We start from the raw sequence: 24638 nt of genomic DNA, 5'->3' as shown, positions 1-24638 counted from the left end.
AAAAACGCAACCAGTACCTACCCTACCTTACTAAGTAATACCTAGCTTACCTTACTATCTACCTTTACTGCATACCCTTATTAATTCTATGGTAGGTATATATGGTATATACAAGTATACGTATTACATACAACTGGTTATCTATAAAAAAGAGACTATAATTAAATGTGCTGATCTTTATGAAAAAAAAATTTAACCATAAATTACCCAAATATTTTAAGGATAAAATAGTGTTAAACAAAAATTTTCATGAACATATTACTAGAAATAAGGATAAAATAAGACTGCCATTGTCATAAAATTGTTTAATGTATAAGGGTTTGAAAATGTATGATGAGATGCCGGAATGTATGAAGAATGAAAAGAGTCTGAAAGAATTTAAAAACAAACGTTTTGTTTACTGTAAGAAGATATATTATATTATATAAATTAAGTGTAAATAAAGGAATTAACCGGATCCTCGCTAAACGCTGCCATCAAGTTGGCCCAGGACCGGGAAGAATGGAGAGGACTTGTGCACCAAGTGCCTGACATTCCAGAAGACCACGACGCTCAGCATTGAGCAAGAAGATGAAGAAGAAGAAGTGTAAATAATAGTTTATATTAGTGTAATATAAGCTTATAAAGAAATAAAAGAAAATTAAAAATAAATAAATATGACATTATATTATATACTGTTACTGTTATCTAGATTTCATTTTAAAAAATCTGCCGTTTTATCGTACTTACTGTAAATTCATTAAAGTTTTTATAAACTCGTTACGTTTTTTATGATCTACAATAGTTGATATTTCTTTCACAGAAAGTCGAAGGTGTCATTATGCATAATATTATCTAGATGAAGCAATATTTCCACGCAAGTGAGATGATATCTGTACCTAACATTAAATTATCATAAATGCTTCGATCTTCTCAACACAATGCAATCCACACTCCTACGCCGTTTAGTATTATTATGCTTAACCCTCTCACACATTGCTTACTATTTTGAATATTAATTCGACCTTCAACGTCTTTAATTTTTTTTTCAAAATTAATTTTAATTATACCTACTGACTTCACGTATGAAGCCCGCCTCTGTAGTATAATGATTAGCGCGTTTGGCTACCATGCTGGTTTCGATGCCTAGGAGGTTTATCCCAACCATGTCCATCTTTTCCTTTTAAAAATTTCACGTCGATACATTTTTTTATATTTAAATATAAAAATTAAAGACCGGTTTTAGACCACTTTTTGAGTTTATTAATGTAAGCACCAGTTTCGAGCACTACACATGTTCTCTAAACTAGTTTTGTTTACATTAATAAACTCAAAAAGAGGTTTTATAAATACAAATGTTTTTTTTTATTATTCATGCCATCTTATTTTTTCAACACAGTTAATGCCGAATCAATCGATAATCCAAAATTAACATAAAAATAATTAACCATTACGTCGCTCTTCCGTAGGAGTAGGCAGACAGAATAGAACGCCACACCTATCTGTCTGACCGCTTTCGAGTATTTGAAATGTATTATCGTGCCAAATTTTCCTCTGTGATTCTCTGCTTCTATTACCAACCGCATTCGCTTCATATATTCATATCCAAGGGGTTAAAAGTAATTGAAGACAAATGACAGTTGTTACAAGTGACCTTATATTTTTATTACGTAAACACAGTGTCACGTGTCTCCGACAAAATTGATCTTCAATTGCACCACAGACGGTGAATGGATGACGTAGGAGTAAAAACATTATTTTATTTTATTTTAATTCAAATTATCATAGTAATAATAATTATTATTTAGAGATTTAACGGTACAGTTACAAAAAATCATCAACATTAACGAGTAACACAAAACAGGTATTTGTACCATTCCAGTTACAAAATTTCACATATCGCTCACTCCTCTCAAGAACGTCATAAATCAAAAATCGTCAATTTTCAGTTGTGCATGTTTTCGGAATGCCCAGAAAACGGACCATATCCCAGCAAAAGTGGTTTATTTTTAACTCAATATATACCCGCTACAGGCCAGAAAGTGTTGTTTTTGCATTTTGATGAAAGAGCATTGTTTAATTATTTTTTTAAATATATGAAATTTTTTCCAATGGAGAAAAAACCTTCAGGTTTTACTTAAAAAAATCTGTTGCACAGTAATAAGTTCAATAAGTGGCTTGATATTTATTTCAAATACATTTTATTATATTTTTAAACTTTAAAAACGATCTCCTGAAAAATCAAGTTTTTTTTTGTGTATGACGTTGTTGAAAGGAGTTAGTGATATGTTCCTTAGAGTCTTAATTTCTGACATTCATAGCGCGTTTTTCTTTAGTGTGACTTATAAACTTAATAATATGAAGAGTTCGAATGCATTACCATAGTTTATTCATTCACCAAGGTTGCCATACAATACATTCTCTTTATTAAAATATTATTTCCTTGTACCGCAGATCAATTTTAAATTTGATTATCTTAACAAAAAAAATTTGTTCACCGAAACTGTCACAAGGCCAGCATCTTGCAAACGTGCTCACATTTTCATGCGTTACTGTATTGTATTGATAAAGTTATTAATGTCATTAGCGTGCGCGTATGTTAATAACATTAGAAAAATACTAATGTGATTTCCGGTTTAAATTAATTTTTAATTTAACCCTTTGGTTACCAAAATCCAATATATCGGCTTTCGGCAGTCTAGCGACAAATGCCGGATCTGTCGGATGTGACGTCATGATTTATAAAAGTATCAGATACATTTTGGATAGTATTAAAATCCCTAAAGGGATTCCTTCAGGGTTGAGCAATTTTTTCGATTCATATTGTTATATTCTACAAATAATATTCTACCCAACCTAGGGGTTCATTTATCATATTTTTGGCATACCAAAATAAATCTGTACGTCCCACGATAAACGCACGTTTTTATGTACTTTTTCTGAATTAATCTCTTAATTCATTAACTTTGTAAGTCGTTCATTCATTATATGGGCTGTATCCGATTATACACTGTGGCACTGATAACGTTGTTAGGTTAATATCGGTAACATATATTACACATATTGTACATAGAATACACACACGCACGGACATAAGCGATTCGTATCTATGTATTCGGCTTATCTATGTGCGTGGTCAAACTTAGTATTTTAGTAATTTTTATATCCCTTAAAATATACATAAAATAAATCTTAAATTTATTATAATACAGTTTTTTACAAAACCAGTCAATTTATTACAAAACCTTGATATAACGAACTCTATTTTATGAACTTCAGATATAACGGGAAAAAATCCAGTCAAATACGTAAATAAAAAATAAAAAAACGGCTGTTAATATTAAACGTGCTTAATTCGATATCAAACAGCAACGTCACTTCACGACCAGTTAGTGTCCGAAGACAATAAATAGAATTTTGTTAGTGTTTTGTATTGTTTATTTATATCGTAATACAGTGATCATATCTATTTTTAAAAAATGGGCTTTTGATTTATTTTATTTTTTGTACAACGGACTTTCGGCTTTAACGAACAACACCTCCCCCTAATTAGTTAATTATATCGAGGTTTTACTGTAATAATACATAAATAACTTGTGGAATTTGATTGAGTCGGCGGTATGCATAACGAAAAAATCCAGTGCATAGGAATAACAATATTTATATGTTTTTAAACAATATTTTTATTTCCGAAATCCATACGTTTTTATCCATTACATTTTGTACATTTTCACACAAATGATAAGCACTTTTGTGTGTACCATATCACACTAAGGACAGGCGATTTTTACGCTGGCGATGGAATTCGATAATTTTGCACATATAGTTAAGACCTTAACAAAGAGATTGGTACAAAATATTCATATGAAACATTAAATAATTCCTTTCTTTCTTACTTTGAATTGAGGTAAAGAGGTAAAAATACCCTTCCCGTCCTTAGTGTGATATAATATATATATTTTTCTAGGTGTACCAATAGAGGGTCAAAATTTGTCATAACGGATTATAAAACCACAAGTCTTGGTGGCTATCGCGCACCAGTAGATGTCTCAATTTGACCCGAATAATTTTTACCATGAAAAAAGGCTACTGATAATGTCATGTTACATACGAAGCCGCCACAACTGCTGTGATTTCCTAATCGCTCGATTTGTGTTACATTTCGTTTTGACGGAAGTCACGACTGGTCAAGATTGTAACATACGAAGGGTCAAGTATACACGAAATTAAATTAAACGTAACACCAATGTATGCCTAAAGTGACCATACGTCCTGTTTTGAACGGGACTGTCCCGTTTTTAGATAGCCTGTCCCGTTGTCCCCAAGTAAAGTTTCGGGACCTCGAAATGTCCCGTTTTCAAAAAAAGAGCAACACAGTTATAATTTTTTTTAAATGTAAAAAATTTACAATAGTTTGTAGTACAGCCATTTCATATAACTTTGCTGAACAAATTCTAGCTTGATTTCGGTGCATATGGCTACAGCAGGTACTCCTTTCAACAACGTCATATATAAAAAAAACTTGATTTTTCAGGAGATCGTTTTTAATGTTTAAGATTATAATAAAATGTATTAAAAATAAATACTAAGCCACTTATTGAACATTTTACTGTGTATCACATCTTTTTATATTAGGTAAAACCTGGTTTTACTCCATTTGAAAAATATTTAGTTTATTAAAAAAATAATTAAACAATACCTTTTCTTCAAAATGCAAAAACAACACTTTCTGCCCTGTAGCTGGTAAATATTAAGTTAAAAATATGCCGCTTCTGCTGGGATATAGTACATTTCGAAAACATGCACAGCTGAAAATTGACGATTTTTGATATATGGCGTTGTTGAAAGGATAGAGCGATGTGTGTTTTTTTCTTCAATATCCTGTATGTTTTACCAATACCAATCAGTCTTTACCCCCAAACGTTCAAACCTCAATATCTCTACCACACACGGCAGGTTAGAGACGTAATTTTTCTATTGAAATTGACAGACAGACAGCGTTTCATCTTTGTAACATCCTGTATAAAATGATGTACTAATAATAATCCGTATTATTATTTTGTATCCCACATCTGCACACCATTTGGGGGTCAGGGTACAATGACACGAGGCTATGAACATGTTGGCGTATTATTGTTTTTTTCTTCAAAAATATCCCGATACGTAATTCGTATGCACACCATTTTGCCCACAAACATAAACATACATCGCAATATTTCGAGTCCGAATCTTTGCTCACTAATCTGGGTTTTTTCCACATACTTAGGAGTTATATTTTTTTCATATTTATGTCTCATTTTAGATGAAGAAGAATATGGAAGTCTGGGTATTTACAGGGCTCACATACTCGTACATTTCATAGAGGTATCTGCTAATTGAAAACTAACCCAACTCAACCATAGATTCTGCCAAGAACTCGCATATTTATGAAAGCTGTCAAATGAAAGAACATTTATATTTGTCCGCCTCCGTAGTGTAATGATCAGCACGTTTGGTTACCGTACTGACCCGGGTTCGATTCCCAGAGAGGGGTCAAATAAATAACAGTGATTTTGTCACTTTAATATTTATTCAATATAACCCTGAACTGGTACCTGAAACGGAGGGCTGATTAAGATAACACTGCGTTTATATGATGAAGTGCCCTATGCACCATCGGGTGCGGTTGAGGGCTTGAAGAATATATATATATATATATATATATATATATATATATATATATATATATATATATATATATATATATATATATATATATATATATATATATATATATATATATATATATATATATATATATATATATATATATATATATATATATATATATATATATATATATATATATATATATATATATATATATATATATATATATATATATATATATATATATATATATATATATATATATATATATATATATATATATATATATATATATATATATATATATATATATATATATATATATATATATATATATATATATATATATATATATATATATATATATATATATATATATATATATATATATATATATATATATATATATATATATATATATATATATATATATATATATATATATATATATATATATATATATATATATATATATATATATATATATATATATATATATATATATATATATATATATATATATATATATATATATATATATATATATATATATATATATATATATATATATATATATATATATATATATATATATATATATATATATATATATATATATATATATATATATATATATATATATATATATATATATATATATATATATATATATATATATATATATATATATATATATATATATATATATATATATATATATATATATATATATATATATATATATATATATATATATATATATATATATATATATATATATATATATATATATATATATATATATATATATATATATATATATATATATATATATATATATATATATATATATATATATATATATATATATATATATTCATACATATATGCATATTACAATTTAGAGTTTAAGTGATTCCAAAGTGAATATAATATAAACTTGCGGAAAAGAAATTGAATAATGTCATAATTCAGGAAAAACGCGGACATGTGTGCACATCATAAGAACCATTTTGGTAAACGAGTAAATTATTTGTTTATACAATCCATCTGTTATGGGAAGCGAGAATTGATGTACCTTTTGTCATTATATCCCACATGAAGTTTTTTTATTAATATTATTGACGTACGATGGTACAAAATGAAATATTATTGTATGAATTTAGCATAATATTAGGATATGATTTCATCAATTGATGCGGTAGTAATTTTGTGGTAATATTTATTCATCTATAAGGCCTTAGTCGCAATGATTGAATTCATTAAGCGCCCGGCAGCGCTGACAGCCGGTCGTCACTTCGCGTCCGATTTTTTTTTTAGAATATTTTTTTTTTCTTCTTCGTCTATGTTATGATGTCAAAAATTAATAGCAATAACATTATTGGAAACAGGCAGGCACCGTGGGATAGTTAGGTTAGGTTAGTTATTAATTCCCTTTAGTTTTTTCAGTCAGGTGAGTTATCCTATGTGAGGAATGCAGTGTGCATATTCACTCGTTAATGAGATTAGAAGGCCAAGCTTGCACGAATTGGGTAAGCCTTTGTTTTGTGCTGCAAGAAAGGCTTCTTGACACTGGGTGGCGAAAAAAGCTTATAAAGGTTCACTCGTCAGTTTAGAGAAACAGACTATACCTTACGTATAATCTAAAAATAATATTTTTTCATTCAAACCCTTATCCGCACCCCAATGGTGCATAGGGCGCTGCATTATATAAACGCAGTGTTATCGCTAACCCATGAAAGAAAGGTGATCAGCCCTCCACTTTAGGTACCAGTCCAGGGTAATATTGAATAAATATTATAGTGAAAAAATCACTTTAATTTATTTGACTCCCCCTGGGAATCGAACCCGGGACCTCCAGTACGGTAGCCCAGCGTGCTGACCATTACACTACGGAGGCGGAGGCATTCCTCGGTTGTATATATAGTATCGTAGACAGTATCCCCGCCTGTCATAAATAATCTAGTGCATGTAAACTGTTTTTTTTTAATAAATAAAAAAAAAAAGTTTTTTCAAAGCTGAATTAGGTTTTAAGTTAAGTAAATAGTTAGGAAGGAAGAGTGTATAATAAATTTATGATGCCACTGTAGTTGAAAATACGAGCAGAGGCATGCCGATGAAAACTTGGCAGGATCAAGTATGTCAAATACTTAAAAGCGGTCAGGTCATATACTTATAAGGCGTAGAATGTTTGCAAAGAAAGGGTGGGGTGGCGTTCTATTCTCTCCTAAATTACTAGGCCAAATCGTCATAGCGATAATATATTTTAAAAAATATACTATCCCTATGACGATTTGTTTAAATTCGTCAATTTAATTTATCTTACAAGTCGTGTTCTTTTAATTTTCGTTCTGCTCTAAGATGTCAAGGCTACTCATTTTTCCATTTTCTGTGTTATCAAAATTTTTTCCTCTGAACGGACCTGAACACACTGACAATACACATACTGTTGACAAGTCACATTTATACAAGCTAGTATGCAACCCCAAGTGCCACCATTAATCATTGCTGTTATTCTCCTGTTTCTACCCACTATTTATCTTCTTAATAGCTATTAATTCCTTCTTCGCTTTCGTTAAAAGTATCCACTCTAAATCACTAGAAATCTATGAATCTGACCGATTACTATTCAATCCATGATCAAGTTTATACCGTGTCGATTCCATGCGGTGCTCTACGCACCATTGAGTTTCGATGAGGTTCGAATGCAGATGCAAGAATTGCAAAAGCCCTGAAAACAACGAGGGTTAGAAATAATAAAATAATAATGAAAAGCTTCTTACCTTATGTTTTGTTATATGACTATTTACTGTACCTTTTATTGCTTTATATTTTACATTTTGCCCTGTGTTTTCTAGTCTGGTTTTCTGTCTTATTAACCTTAATTAATCACATGTCCCAAAAATGAGTAATGGAAATTACTAATAAGTCACATATCGCTCACTCCTTTCAAGAACGTCATAAATCAAAAATCGTCAATTTTCAGTTGTGCATGGTTTCAGAATACCCAAAAAATGTACTTTATACCAGCGAAAGAGGCATATTTTTAACTTAATATTTACCCGCTACAGAGCAGAAAATGTTGTTTTTGCATTTTGAAGAAAATGTATTGTTTAATCATTTTTTTGAATAAACCAAATATTTTTCAAATGGAGAAAAAACCTTCAGGTTTTACCTAAAAATATCTCTTGCACAGTAAAAAGTTCAATAAGTGGCTTGATATTTATTTTTAATACATTGTATTCTATTTTTAAACTTTAAAAACGTTCTCCTGAAAAATCAAGTTTTTTTTATTTATGACGTTCTTGAAAGGAGTGAGCGATATATAATAGCGGGAATATTATGTATGTGACTTATGGATGTAATGTCTAAATAAATAAAAATAAGTATACGGTGCCGTGAGTTTCAGTGTACCCAGTCTTAATAGAACAGTGTAATATATATTTACGAGTTCTGTTTGGGATTATTTCGCAGGCGATATCCCAAGATACTGGGTACTGTTAAATTACTACACCCTTTGTTCTTTTTAATTAATTCCAGTAATTATGCGGCGTTTTTATTACTCTGAAAATTTAATTGAAAAGCCAAAATTACCATTTTGTTAAATAATGTTTTTTGACGGTATTATAAACTCTTTGTTCCGAATGTGCTGGAAAATTCGAACTATTATATTATATTAGAGCAATTATGAAAGTAATACTTGCTTATATAGTTTTACTAAGAGAGATTAAAGTCTAACTAACTATCACGCCGCTTCCCGCAGGGGTAGACAGAGGGAATAGAATCCACGCTACTCTTCCTTGCAAACATTCTTCACTTCTTCCACATTCGTGCATCTCCTCATACATACCCGACGATTATTTCGACTCCTGATCCCGACCGCTATCAAGTATTTAACAAACCCGATCATGCCATGTTTTCCTCGGTCTTTCTCTGCTCCTTTGTCCAACTACATCCACATCATGTATTTGTTTTAGCGTTCTTTTCTCACTCGTTCGTTCTACATGTCCAAATCATCTCAAACACACCTTACTTAATTTCATCGATAACGCTCACCTCAGCTTTGCATTATTTTCTTATTTCACCATTTGAATTTCTATCATACATCGTTGCCGCACATTCGTCTGAGAGGTCGCATTTTGACTGCACTGTTGTGTACTATTTTTCGACATCTTAACAAAGACGAAGAAGAATATGAAAGTTTGGGCAACTCCGTTGTGTATTGGTTTCTTATGTCCGTACGTAAAATATCAACATTTTTACAGAAAAATTATAAAACTTTCAATTCCGCTAAAAAAATACGTAACACAATTTATCGTTTTCATTATATTAAAAATGAAACACATGTAAAATACCACTTATTGAGTTTTATTTCATTACACACGACTAGTTTCGAAAACTATAGATGTATTCACCTGTTGATGAAAATATATGTAGTTTTCCAAACTAGTCGTGTGTAATCAAATAAAACTCAATAAGTAGTGTTATACAAGTGTTCAATTTTTAAAATAATCATCAACATGTCATTCCACGAAGTTAATGCCGAATCAATAAATAATATTTTTTCCTATTTTTTTATTATTGTTTTTTTTTGTTCATCGATTTAATTTCTAAATGACATCTAGTATGACTAACAAAAAAGAAAGTATTTCATGTCGTTTTTGACTCGTAACATTTATTGCTATTTTTCGATATTCATCAATATTCATCCAAAATGCTAATTTTATTTTATTGCCGTTATTTATTCTGTATACATACATAGTTGCCAATTTCCAAACAGGTTTCCTCACATTATAAACGCGTTAATTAATAATAAAAATCCGTTTAATTCAAGCTTAATTGAGGTTGTTTTTATAAATTTATCTTATGAGAAATTTATATTACTTTTTATAGTATTCATTCGATTCTAATTAGGATTTTAAGATAGTGAGAACAAAAGTATGTGGGGCAATATTCCATTAATCACTACACATTGTATTTTTATAACAAAAGTATTATTAATAATTTTTGCTATATTATAGTTTAAAAAATGTATACAATTCAATTGTCTGATTGGAGTAGGTACGTTAAATTTTTTTCGACATGTAAAGCCACACGTTTTACAAAATAAAGCACTTACATACCATATTATTTTTTGACATCTCATCAAAGACGAAGAAGAATATGGAAGTCTGGGTATTCACGTTGCTGACGACCGTCATAGGCTGGTTTAAGCGATCACTTTACACACGTGTAACATTCACCGATTCTACCCATTATTGACAAGCACACTACTCAAATTCTTTGAAGTTCTATATATATGAACCAATTTAGAAATCTTGTTTTTGAATCACTAGAACTTTACTATAGACATCTATTGTGAGATGTAAAGAAACTTCTTAGTATGCAGAAACTCTTATATTAGTATGTGAGGTCCGAATCCTGGATTATAATCACACACATGAGAAACGCCAGAAAATATTATTTTCATTTTGATTATTTTAGCTTATAATTTGACCAGTTAATTTATTTATAACATAAATACAATGCAACGTAAATGCCCAAACTTCCATATTGTTATTCATCTTTGATGAGATGTCAAAAAATAATATGAAAAATAACTCCTATAATTGGAGATAATCCAGATTTGTGAACAAGTATTTGGACACACTCAAAATGTTGCACTTACATACCATTTATACTCGTATTCACGAATGTTGTTAAAATTTGACGTCTTTACAAAAATATTTGGCGATTCCCGACTCTACTGGTTTATTATTACCCTCATCCACTAGTTTATTATCCATAAAGTCATTAAAAAGGAAACTAAGTATAAAAGAGTTTTATATAATTACTGTACAGTGCAGTAATTTGAAAATGCCATAAGGCGAAACAACTGTCACAAATTTTTTTTTAAATGTGTTTTTTGTAGTAAAATACAATTTAGCAGAGCATTTTAATGGAAGCAGGTTGTACAACTTTATTTCACAATAATCAAAATTCGATTGACTAAAAAAAGTATGTGTTAGATTTTGATTGATGTTTCTGTATTTTATTTATTTATTTATTTTTTGTTTATTTCAAAACATATAGATGTCTTTCTAGGAAAATCCATGGCGATTCCCTGATTCACAATATTTTATTTTATTTATTTATTTCAAAACATATTACATACATAAATCATATATACATATAATATTCCCGATGAGTGATTTCTATTTCTCATTTTGGGACATGGGATTAAGGTTAACAAGACTGGAACACAAATAATAAAGTAACAAAAAAGATTTTTTATAAATAACCAAAACTAATACTAATACATGGCAAAATATAAAAACAATAAACAGGTATAATAAATAGGCACAAGAAGCATATTTAAAAGAAATAAATGAGAAAACATAAGGTAAGAAGCATATTTAAAAGAAATAAATGAGAAAACATAAGGTAAGAAGCATATTTAAAAGAAATAAATGAGAAAACATAAGGTAAGAAGCATATTTAAAAGAAATAAATGAGAAAACATAAGGTAAGAAGCATATTTAAAATAAACTAGTGAGAAAATATAAAAAAAATGAGAAAATATAACAAATGAGAAAATATAAAAAACATAAGGTAAAAACAAAATAAGAAAATATGACTAATCACTGCATAGGTATATATATATATATATCTTTCCATAAAGTACCTTCTCAGATCATTTATTTTGGATCCCCGGATGGGTTTTATTTTATATATCTTGTAGTTCTATGTACGCTTCCATGAAGTGTGTTAATTCGCTCACTCCTTTCAAGAACGTCATAAATCAAAAAACTTGATTTTTCAGGAGAACGTTTTTAAAGTTTAAAAATATAATACAATGTATTAAAAATAAATATCAAGCCACTTATTGAACTTTTTACTGAGCAATAGATCTTTTTAGGTGAAACCTAAAGGTTCTTTCTTCATTTGAAAAATATTTAGTATATTTCAAAAAATAATTAAACAATACCTTTTCTTCAAAATGCATAAACAACACTTTATGCCCTGTAACGGGTAAATATTAAGTTAAAAATATGCCGCTTTTGCTGGGATATAGTACATTTTCTGGGCATTCCGAAAACATGCACAACTGAAAATTGTCGATTTTTGATTTATGACGTTCTTGAAAGGAGTGAGCGAATTGTGATTTGTATGCTTTTCTGATATAGTATGGTAGTAATTATAATCTTCCACACCCGATTTTAAATTATGTATCAATTTGTCACTCTATGATTTTATTAAGTAATTGATACTTAATTCGGGCGTCTATTCGACTACATCATATTTAATTTTCATGTTGAAACTACACTTAGCGTCGTTTAAGTAATCATTTAAATTTATGTTTATTTCCACGTTACGCCCGTGCCGTTTCCATAAAATTCGCATAAACAATAATGAGTCCATCGAGAGGTAATGGGCAGAGGCGGCTCGTGGGAGGCGAATCATACCAGATACGTGATAAGTGTTGTTATTTGATACCTACCATTATTGTGTTCGCGCGTAATTTGTATTTTGTACCAATCACATTTCGCCCGCCTTTTAGTGTAGTGGTTAGCCCGTTTAACTACCGTGCTGGAGGCCCCGGGTTCAATTCCCCAGGGGGGAGGTGGGTCAGAAGAAATATAAGTGTTTTTTACTCTAATATTTATTTCATATTACCTTAGACTGATAATTGAAGCGCAGGACTCGTCACGTTGCCTTTATGTTATAAATATCAAGTTAACATTACATCAATTTGATGCAGTACCATATGCCCCATTGGGTGCGGATATGGGATAGTAGCAGTATATTTTCTGTTTTTTATTTTATTTATTAAATTGAGTTAAAATAAATTATAAATTTAAAAAAATATTTAAATTTTTATAATAGTGTCGGATTGTGGTCCTTTGGTTAGTGTCGCGGACTCTTGAGTCAGAGTTTCAAGTTTCGAACCCACTCTATCACATTTGATACCTATTTATAATAATGAGCTGCTTAGGCTCACCGAAATAGTATGAAATGGAAGTGTTTTGAATATTGAAAGCATTAACTTTGTGGATCATATTGATATATTATTTCGAGAAATAAAAAGACTTTGTGTTTTGATCCACTCACATTTTTATTAACCAACTAGTTTCGGCAACAACCTGTTGCCCTCTTTAGGGTTTCAGTCATAAATTAAACTCCGAAGAGGGCCACAGGTTATTGCCGAAACTAGTTGGTTAATAAAAATGTGAGTGGATCAAAATACAGTCTTTTTATTTCTCAAAATAATATGAAATTGAAGTATATTTGTAAATAATAAAAAAACAAACTTGTATTTTTTTTAAAAAAAGAAGAAATTATCAGCTTGAAAGCGGTCGTGTTAATTCGAAAAATATAGTGAGAAAAAAACATTTAATAAGGGATTTTAGTGTAATATCTTTCTATTCCCGGAACGTTTTTACATGGAAAAAAATGAAAATATCAGTCTGCGACCTTTCCGAAAGGTTGAACCATTAGACGCCAGTAGTGTTTACTCTGCCAGTTCCTTCCTACACTAATGGGTCGACAGCGCTAACACTGCAAGTAGCAGGATGCCATTAAGAAAATGTCACTTGCTCCACATACACATTGTCGTGTCTTGTGTATGGAATGACCCTTCCCTTGTGTGCACTTCGCGCACTCCTTTCAACAACGTCATATATAAAAAAACCTCGATTTTCAGTTGTGCATGTTGTCGGAATGCCCAGAAAATGTACTATATCCCAGCAAAAGCGGCACATTTTTAACCTAATATTTACCATTTTTAATTAATGTTTTACTTAGTAAATACCACTATTTCTTAAAATCTACTGAGACACGTGTTTCGATGCATTCCGCATCATTTTCCCGCTACAGGGCAGAAAGTGTTGTTTTTGCATTTGGAAGAAAAGGTATTGTTTTAATATTTTTTAAATATACTAAATATTTTTCAAATAGAGAAAAAACATCCAGGTTTTACCTAAAAAGATATGTTGCACAGTAAAAAGTTCAATAAGTGGCTTGATATTTCTTTTTAACACACTTCATTATATGTTTAAAATTTAAAACCGATCTCCTGAAAAATCAAGTTTTTTTGATAAATGACGTTGTTGAAAGGAGTGAGCGACTTGTGTTACAGTATTGTAGCGATAAGATTTATTTTATAATCCATTACCAAACACATTTTAATATAATTATGAATTATAATATAGGGTTCATGAAATAATATTTCAGAATTTCAACCCTCCAACTCCGGACATTCGCTCGGCGTGTGTATGATTATACTATCAGTCCTAATAACACTTGATTGTCTCGGTCGCGTTCGCCACACTGACAACAGCGTCTGATCGTTGCTCACTTTCTGGGGGGGTGACCTCAGCCGTTCGGGCCAGAACGTGACGGTACTGTTAACACGGGAATGTCAATAGGAGATCATTGCCGACTTTATTGGATGACGTATTTCTTGCTCGAAAATATGAATGATCTGAATGCATTGAAACACGTATCAGAATAGATTTTGAGAAATGGTAGAAAAACTATGTATTTTTTTATTATTATTTATTAATTCGGCATTAACTTTGTGGAATGACATGTTGATTATTTTTTAAAAATTAAACACTTGAATATACCAATTGATGAGTTTTATTTTTATATACGACTAGTTTCTAAAACTTACAGATGTTTTCATCTTCTGATAAAAATTCAAACTAACCAACAAAAAATATATGTATTTTGTCAAAAGATATGTATAATTGATTTTTTTTAAATTTTATTAAAAATGTATAGATTTTACCACATAGTGACTGCCGAAGCATATAATACAAAAAAATCAGTTCGGGCAGTTAATTTGCGGTAAAATCTATCCATTTTTATTATAACTTCTACTTGGTGAATACCACTATTTCTAGTTGTATTTACTTCTTGTGTAAAATTAGAGATATTTACTAAGTAAAACTTAAATTAAAAATATTAATTATCAACACCCTCATTCGTCGTTAATTTTGTGTAATACCACTTTAAAGTGGATGAATGAAAAGGAGAGTGTTATATTACCATATCACAAAGTTGACAGTGCTTTTAATATACAAAACATATTAATTTTTCTTTAATCAAAAGTCTTAAATAAGTATTTTTAAAATCTAAAAATAAATGTTTTTTTTATTCAACGTAGTGCTTACATTGTTTTATGTAAAAAAGTAAATATGTTACATTGTTTTATGTAAAAAAGCCGTACAATATCTATCGTACAAAAGATAATACCGCTCACTCCTTTCAAGAACGTCATAAATCAAAAATCGTCAATTTTCAGTTGTGCATGTTTCCGGAATGCCCAGAAAATGTACTTTATCTGAGCAAAATAGGCATATTTTCAACTTAATATTACCCGCTACAGGGCAGAAAGTGTTGTTTTTGCATTTTGAAGAAAAGGTATTGTTTAATTATTTTTTTAAATATACAAAATATTTTTCAAATGGAGAAAAAATCTTCAGGTTTTTCCTGCTAAAAAGATTTGTTGCACAGTAAAAAGTTCAATAAGTGGCTTGATAATTATTTTTAATACATTGTTTAATATTTTTAAACTTTAAAAACGTTCTCCTGAAAAATCAAGTTTTTTGATTTATGACGTTCTTGAAAGGAGTGAGCGATATGTACCACTTTTACAATATAAGAAATTGGGCGCCTAAATAAAGGCAAAACTATTTGACTCGTTTGAGACTTGTATGGAAATAAATAATTCGACTAGGTGTGAGAGTCGAGGTCGCTAGATATCGACAGCACTAGGTATTATTGTATCAAAAACGGGTTTAAAATTATATTTATCCCAACTTGCAATATCCGCTTTATCTGAGCTGTAAATTATCGTATTTTCCATGTACAGCGCCCCACGAAAGTCGATGTCACTATCACAAAAATCAAGCCATTTATTAATCTTACTTTAAAAAATCTTCTTCTTCTAACACGTGTGGTGCATAGGGCACTGCATCGTATTGAAGCAGTGGTATCTTTATCATCAATTACACGAAGGCAAGGCGATCAGTCTCGCGCTTCCAGTACCAGATCAGAGTGTTACTAAAGGTATACTTTTAAATATACAATTCAGTACGCGACTGGCTGTGCGAGAAGCCACACGTGTGTCCGCTCACATTAAAAAAATGAATATGTATGTAAGTTATAAGTTACATTGGTTTTGTACTGATCCACGTCCAAAATATCCTTAAAAAAATAAATAATTTGTCCGAGCAATTCATTCATTATTTTCATATGCAATTTTTTTACCTGTTACTCGTCATCATAGAAGAATAACTTTGATATTTTATAATTATTTAAATATAATATTTTTTTTAAATCTCACCTTCGAGTCATTGCAACCATTCGCTCATCAAATGACGACATCATATTATTCTGTCTTATGAATTCGTCATCGGGCAATAAAAAAGTTATATTTTTTTAAATCCGGAAGTAACCCGGTAGTTTTGTGTCACCGTGTGATTTCTAGTACGTATTTACATCGGTATGACACCGTTTATTAGAATCGAGATATCAAATTACGTCACATTCGGTCTCACCTACTATTGTGATATTCAGACATTCCTGAATATCTACTAACCTACACACACAAGCTGTATATTAAAAAAAAAACATAAATTGTATACATTGATTTAAATCACAATTTTAAACATATTTTTTTCAAATTGCAAAGACTCACCAAGCCAGCTTGTGTGTCTTGTCGGTGGAGTATTTTTTTAATACATTTTTTATTGTTTTTAACCATTTTAACCTAATATACACACAAAAAAGAGAGAAAAATTAAGAATATAAACATTTTACAATTTTCATCAAATTAACTCATGACCATTCACCCATTCCTTTATTTTGCCTTTTTTCCATATTTTATTTTGACCTCTAACATCAATCGGCAACAAATTAAAAATGTTCGGAACGATATATTGCAGTGTTCGACTCCCATATTTATTGTTGATTCTAGGGACTATCCAACCTTCGTTGTGGGTAAATCGTGTATCATGGTTGTGTACTAAAAGATTTCGATTTTTTGTCTACGATCCATGGCGATTGCCTGGTTCACAGTGTTTAAAAATAGTTTTGTTTATAGAAGCTTCTATGCTATAAGATAATATAGTATATATGATAGGGAAAGTAATTTTTTTTAAATTACCGCAACACCCAGACCAATCGAAAATAAATACATCTCACCAATACATGTCTCTAGTGAAGTTCTAGTGATTCAAGAACAAGGTTTCTAAATTGGTTCATATTATTTATAGAACTTCCAAGAATTTGAGTAGTGTGGTTGTCAATAATGGGTAGTATTGGAGAAGGTTACACTTGTGTAAAGTGATCACTTAAACCAGCCTATGACGGTCGTCAGCCCCGTAAATGCCCAGATTTCCATATTCTTCTTAATCTTTGATGAGATGTCAAAAAATAATATGAAAATAACTCCTGTAATTGGAGATAATCCAGATTTTATGAACAAGTATTTGAACACACTCAAAATGTTGTACGAAAATAAATCGTTTTTCAAATCCATTTTGTCATTGGCGGGAATCGAATCCGCGACGCCGATCCCATCATTTTATTTAAGATTGTCCAATTTTGTATTAAAATAATTGAAGTAACGACATTTTTCTTTAATTGCAGACACATCGTACGAGAAGGCGTGCAGGAGCGGAGCGGGCGCCGAGGCGGGTGCTCCGGGCGCCGCGGGCGCCGCGCCCGTGGGCAGCCCCTCGCGCCTGGCGTCCTTCTTCTTCTCCAAGCGCTCGCTGCGGGCGAGCCCCCTCAAGCGCGCGAGGAGCGCCGCCAAGCTGGCGCCCCGGGCCCCCCTGCGATCCTCACGGTTTGTCAAAGTGCTCAATATACCCGATAACTTTTATTAATCTCGTCATCTTCACCAACCTCGTCATCCTCACTAACCGTGTCATCTTTACTAACCTCGTAATCTTCACTAACTTTGTCATCTTTACTAACCTCATCATCTGCAATAATCTTTACTTACTTTGTCATCTTCACTAACCTCGTCATCTTCACTAACCTCGTCATCCTCACTAACCTCGTCATCCTCACTAACTGTGTCAGCTTCACTAACCTCGTCATCTTCACTAACCTCGCCATATTCACTAACCTCGTCATCATTCATCTTCTATGAGGTTGACCAATTCGTGATCTCCAATAAACCCCACTAACCTTGTCATCTTTGTCAACTTTACCATGTTCAATAACTTCGACTAATTCGTGATCTTCAATAGCGCTTGTCACCTTTGCTAACTTTACTATCTTCGATGACTTTTGATTCATTGGTGATCTATAATTGCCATCACTAACGCCGTAGTCTTCGTCAAGTTGTATCATCTCAATTAACTAATTTGAATTATTAAAAAAATTACTCACCTCATCATCTTTAATAAACTCAACTATACCTATCATCTTCCATTGAAGATTTATTATCTTCACCAACTTCTTCTTCACTGAACCCATCTTTGGTAACCTTCACTTATCTCATCCTCTTAGGTAACCTTCACTAACCTCATCCTCGGTAACCTCCGCTAACCTTTTGTTACCTCATCCTCTTCAGTAACCTTCATTACCCTCATCCTCTTTCATTAACCTTCGCCTTCAATAACCTCAACTAAGGCGAGTTATTTTGTTTTATTTAAATTAAACACTTGAATATACCACTTCAATGAGTTTTTTTTTATATATATGACTAGTTTCGTAAACGACAGATGTTTTCATCATCTGGTACAAATTAAAACTAACGAACAAAAATATATTTAGGTGTATATATAGGTTAATAAATATAGGTAGGGGGGTTAAGGAACAACATTTTTTGTAAAAGGAAACATTGATAATAATGGTGACGTATTTTGAAACAGTATATTATTAATCAATGTTTTATCTGAATTAAAATTTTTATGTATTACTAAATTTTCTAAATTATTCATGACTTGACCTTTATTTTTAATTTTTTTTATTTTTATTTGAGTTATTTTGTAGTCACGAGGTCACAACCCTCAGTGCCCTGTATGAATGGAATTATAGCTCACACTTGTCCCCTTCCCTCAGGTCCCACGAGAGCCTGCTGTCGTCGCCGCTGTCGTGCGGGGGCTCGGTGCGTGGGGGGGAGGTGCGCGCGCTGCACGCCTCGCTGGCGGGGCGCCCGCACTGCTTCCTGCTGCGCCTGCCCGGGCCCCCGGCTGGCACGCGCCACTTCGCCTGCGGCTCCCGCCTCGAGAGGGACACCTGGATACACAGGTATGTCGCGACGGCAAGCCTAGATGGTTCTGAATCAGATTAAGTGGAACAACTTTCAATGGATCTTGGTAGGGTCAGCTAGGTCACGCTATAACAAGCCTAGATGGTTCTGCATCAGATCCAGTGGAACAACTTTCAACGGGTCTTGGTAGGGTCAGCTGTGTCACATGGCACTGATTACCAGCTAGTACTAGCAAAAGAATATGCTTCTTGAAGCTTAAACCGAGGCCCAGTTTCTGATATTGAGAAAGCTCAAGGAATTTTGCATTTACGCATGTGAAGTTCCTCACTAAAACGTTATATTTCCATTTTAAGTACAGGCGGACCTCAACTTTCGCACATGATTGGTTCCTGAAAATGTGTGCAAAAGTTAAATGTTCGAAAGTAGATGGATGTAAAAAAATATAATAATAAAAAAACACCAAAAATTGTACTTAAAAATTTATATTTATCAAAAATGCCTAAGTACATATTGAATAAAAAATACATTTTCTTTATAAACTTGTCAAGAGTTAGTTGTATTTTACTATTTTTTTTCTATTCTTCATAGAGAGTTCTGTAACATGAAGTACTATTTTGGATCGCCCTATGCACTTTAGATATGTGTTCTCCATTGTGACCACATTCTTCCATAATTCGGTCATCACATTAACTTTTTTCACCGTACGGACCTGGTTCATATGCATTTCAAAGTGTGAAAGGCAAACAACTGCACGGAAACTTTGGCATTATTGAAAAAAATATATATATTGTGCAAAATAGCGAACTGTGCGAAAGTCGAATGTGCGAAAGATGAGGTCCGCCTGTAATCAGGAATTCTAGCTTGTAAAATTGTTACGATTTGGTGCAATTTAATGATTTCATAATGGTTTAACAGACTTGCATTTAAAGGATTTTTGTGCAATATTGGAAATGTAACTTTTTGGTGAAGACCAACATACTCGGCTGTCCAAACTTAAAACGCAATAAGGGACTTTTTTTTTGTAGTACGTTTTTTTTGCATTTTTGGACTTAGTACAATCTACTTATGACATATCGCTCACTCCTTTCAAGAACGTCATAAATCAAAAATCTTTAATTTTCAGTTGTGCATGTTTTCGGAATGCCTAGAAAATGTTCTATATCCCAGCAAAAGCGCCATATTTTTAACTTAATATTTACCCGCTACAGGGCAGAAAATGTTGTTTTTGCATTTTGAAGAAAAGGTATTGATTGAATATTTTTTTAAATAAACTTAATATTTTTCAAATGGAGAAAAAACCTTCAGGTTTTACCTAAAAAGATCTGTTACACAGTTAAAAGTTCAATAAGTGGCTTGATATTTATTTTTAATACATTGTGTTTTATTTTTAAACTTTAAAAACGTTCTCCTGAAAAATCAAGTTTTTTGATTTATGACGTTCTTAAAAGGAGTGAGCGATATGGCTCTTTCTTCAGTTCTACACTACAGAGCGGTTGAATATGTTTTTTTGTATGATCATGAATCAGAATCATCAAAATACTGACTGTATTTTAAAAAGGAATGTAGAATAGTACTGTTTACAAACTAGAGCTAAAATATCTTAACACACTTGGGACGGGAAAGTTGGATGTTGGCTACCCATTTGGTCGATTAGTGCTTAAGGACGGGAAGGGTATTTTTACCTTCGGCACTGGCCTCATTTTAAAGGCAGAAAAGAAGGAATTATCCTAACTAACTAACTAACCATCACGCCGCTTCTCCGCAGGGGTAGGCAGAGAGAATAGAGCGCCACACCACTCTGTCCTTGCAAACATTCTTCGCCTCTTCCACGTTCATGCATCTCCTCATACATATCCGCCGATTGTTACGACTCCTAACCTGACCGCTTTCAAGTATTTGGCATACCTGATCGTGCCATGTTTTTCTCGGTCTTCCTCTGCTTCTTTTCCCACTAACATTCGCCTCATAAATTTGTTTTACCGTTCTTTCGTCACTCATTCATTCCACATGTCCAAACCATCTCAACACACCTTTCTTAATTTTATCGATAATGCTTATCTCAGCTTTGCATTCCTTCCTTATTTCACTATTCGCACATCTATCATACATCGTTTTGTCGCACATTCTTCTGAGAGATCGCATTTCGACTGCATTCAGTCTACTTTCATCCTTCTTTCAGAAAAGAAGGAATTATCCAATATTTTAATATGAATATTATGTACCAATCTCAGAAGGTTGGTCCAAACTCTATGTACACAATTGGCTCACTCCAAACTCTAGCATGATGCTAACTAGTATACTACAGAGGCACAGGTGAGAAAGTGGTGAATGTCATGCAGCATATAGAGTTATCACTGAAACCAGCAAATAATGCGTCATAGGGCCCTGTAAATATCCACACTTTCCATCTCAACAACATAAAGAGAGAACACTCTCCATTCCTTGCCACAACACAGCATTCCTCAGTAATTCCTTTACTGTCCGAGCGGCTAGACTCTGGAATGAACTACCTCTACACATAAAAAATGCACCTTCTATTTTAACCTTCAAAAAACGCCTGAAACATCATTATCTTACCTTAGAACCCTAACTGTCCATCTCCTCCTCCCCTGACCCCCCCCCTCTTCCTATGCCTTCCTTACTCTATCGTCATTTTGATTTTCTATTCATGTTACCCTGTTTAAATTCTTAATTTGTAATTATGCTCTCTTATGTTTCTTAACCTGTTCAAGCATTATCTCCCCACTAATTTCTAACAGACATCAAAAGGTACAAGCCTAGATCGTTCACACTAGTCTGTTGGTTCACACTGGTTGGTTGGAAGATATTGCTTTATAGCAATAAGCCCGCCAATGTACACACATATTGTACAAAAATTTCAAATAAATAAATAAAAATTTTGAGATATCGCTCACTCCTTTCAACAACGTCATATTTCAAAAATCATCAATTTTTATTTGTGCATGTTTTCGGAATGCCTAAAAAATGTACTATATCCCAGCAAAAGCGGCATATTTTTAACTTAATATCTACCGGCTTTCAACTACGTGTACGCAATTATCTAATCCCGTCGCCAGCTGTCCGCAGGCGTAAAAAATACCCATCTAAAAAGTGTTAATTACCTTTAGATCTTCGGATCTGCGATGCGATGGGGCAAGTGAACAAAGCTGCAGCCATCTCAGGATGCCTGAAAAATGCTATATGGAAAAACCCTGAGATGAAGATCGGCAGCAAGATCAAGATATACAAAACTTGTGTCCGACCCATCATGACGTATGGAATCCAAAGTAGAGCAGACACCGCTGCCACAAAAAACACGCTTAGAGTGTCAGAAATGAAGACTCTGAGAAGCATAACAGGCAAGGGTCTTCGAGATAGACTGAGAAATGCCAAGATCAGGGAAATATGCGAGATCGAAGATGTCGTTAGATGGGGAAGGCAACGAAGAAGACAATGGTATGCGCATGTGAGGAGAATGGAACCATCCAGACTCCCCCACATCGCATTGTACGGCCAACCCCATGGTAGACGACTCCCGGGCAGACCGCCAAAGAGATGGGCCGATAGCTGGGAATCGACGTCGCAGGAGGCTAATCCCTCTTAAAAACAGGCCGTAAGGCCTATAATAATAAGAAGAAGAAGAAGACCTTTAGATTAAGAGCTAATCAGCCACCCTATTTCATCATTTTGCTTAGATATTTCGAGTATCACTACAATTTGTGTTGCTCGTGTGTTGCAGCCTCCGAGCATCCTTGCAGGCGGAGGGCGGAAACAACGTGAGACGGACGGAGAGATCCCTTCGCCTCTATTTGCTAGAGGCAAAAGGACTTCCGCCCAAGAAGAGGTACTACTGCGAGCTCCTCATCGACTCTACTCTCTATGCCAGGTAACTGTTTATTATTATTTTTTTTTGTGGTCAAGGGATCTTGCATCCCTTATGTCACTGCGATCATATATTAGGTCTATTGTGACCTCCCTCTGTATTACAGCTCACTGCCGAGACCTACATGAGTCATGTAACTCACGACTTGTTAACATGTGCTTCACCTTCTCGGAGTCCAGTAGAGGTCCTCCAAGGATGTGACTCCGTTTGTGAGAGAGTGCGTCACAATCGTAGAGAATGTGGATTGGCGTTTCATTATCCTCAATACGAAATCTGCATACTGGGGAGTCTTGAAGTGAGATTTTTGTCATGTTTTTCCTCAGTCTGCAGTGTCCTGTCAAGGTCCTGGTTAGGATCCTTATTTGTGTTTTGCTAAGCTTTAGAGCTTCTGTTGTGAATTTCCGCGACAGGTAACTGTTACTTACCATTCATTATTCTTCTTCTTCTAATTATTATATGCACTCAATGGTGCATAGGGTACTGCATCATATAGACGCAGTGTTATCTTGATTATTAATTGTTCGAAGGCAAGGTAATCAGCCCTGTGCTTCAGATACTACAGAAGTGATAACCACCCATATTTATCTTTACCCCCCTGGGAATCAAACCCAGGATCTCCAGCACAGTATCCAGATGCACCAACCACTACACTACGGAGGCGGACAATTCATTAGTTCATACCATAACTTACCATTCATAAGTTCATCATGATTATCGTTTACTATTCATTAGTTCATGACGATATTATCCAAATCCAAGGGCAACTCTAAAATTTAGACTTAACTCCACATACGGTGTTTGAAAATGATGCAGAATGTATCAAAACATGTGTCGCAATATATTAATAAAAAAAAGTAGTATTTACTGAGTAAAACGTAAATTAAAAATAAACAAAACTAGTTTTGAGAACAT

General features: G+C 32.7%; 1 protein-coding gene across 4 annotated transcripts in view; it reads left to right on the top strand.

The window, feature by feature from the left end:
* Positions 1–24638, top strand: part of raskol (Ras GTPase-activating protein raskol) — a 159561-nt gene that overhangs the window by 113696 nt on the left and 21227 nt on the right. For all 4 annotated transcript variants that reach the window (XM_088274257.1, XM_088274258.1, XM_088274259.1 and 1 more), the window contains exons 3-5: positions 18268–18466; positions 19693–19881; positions 23583–23729. In XM_088274257.1, coding sequence (XP_088130383.1) covers positions 18268–18466; positions 19693–19881; positions 23583–23729 — 535 coding nt within the window. The remainder of the gene's footprint in view (positions 1–18267; positions 18467–19692; positions 19882–23582; positions 23730–24638) is intronic.

Source organism: Brachycentrus maculatus, unplaced genomic scaffold (genome assembly GCF_059751285.1).
Source record: "Brachycentrus maculatus isolate JH-2025_06_01 unplaced genomic scaffold, ASM5975128v1 h1tg000653l, whole genome shotgun sequence".
NCBI lineage: Eukaryota > Metazoa > Arthropoda > Insecta > Trichoptera > Brachycentridae > Brachycentrus > Brachycentrus maculatus.
This window is presented reverse-complemented; position numbering and strand designations above follow the sequence as displayed.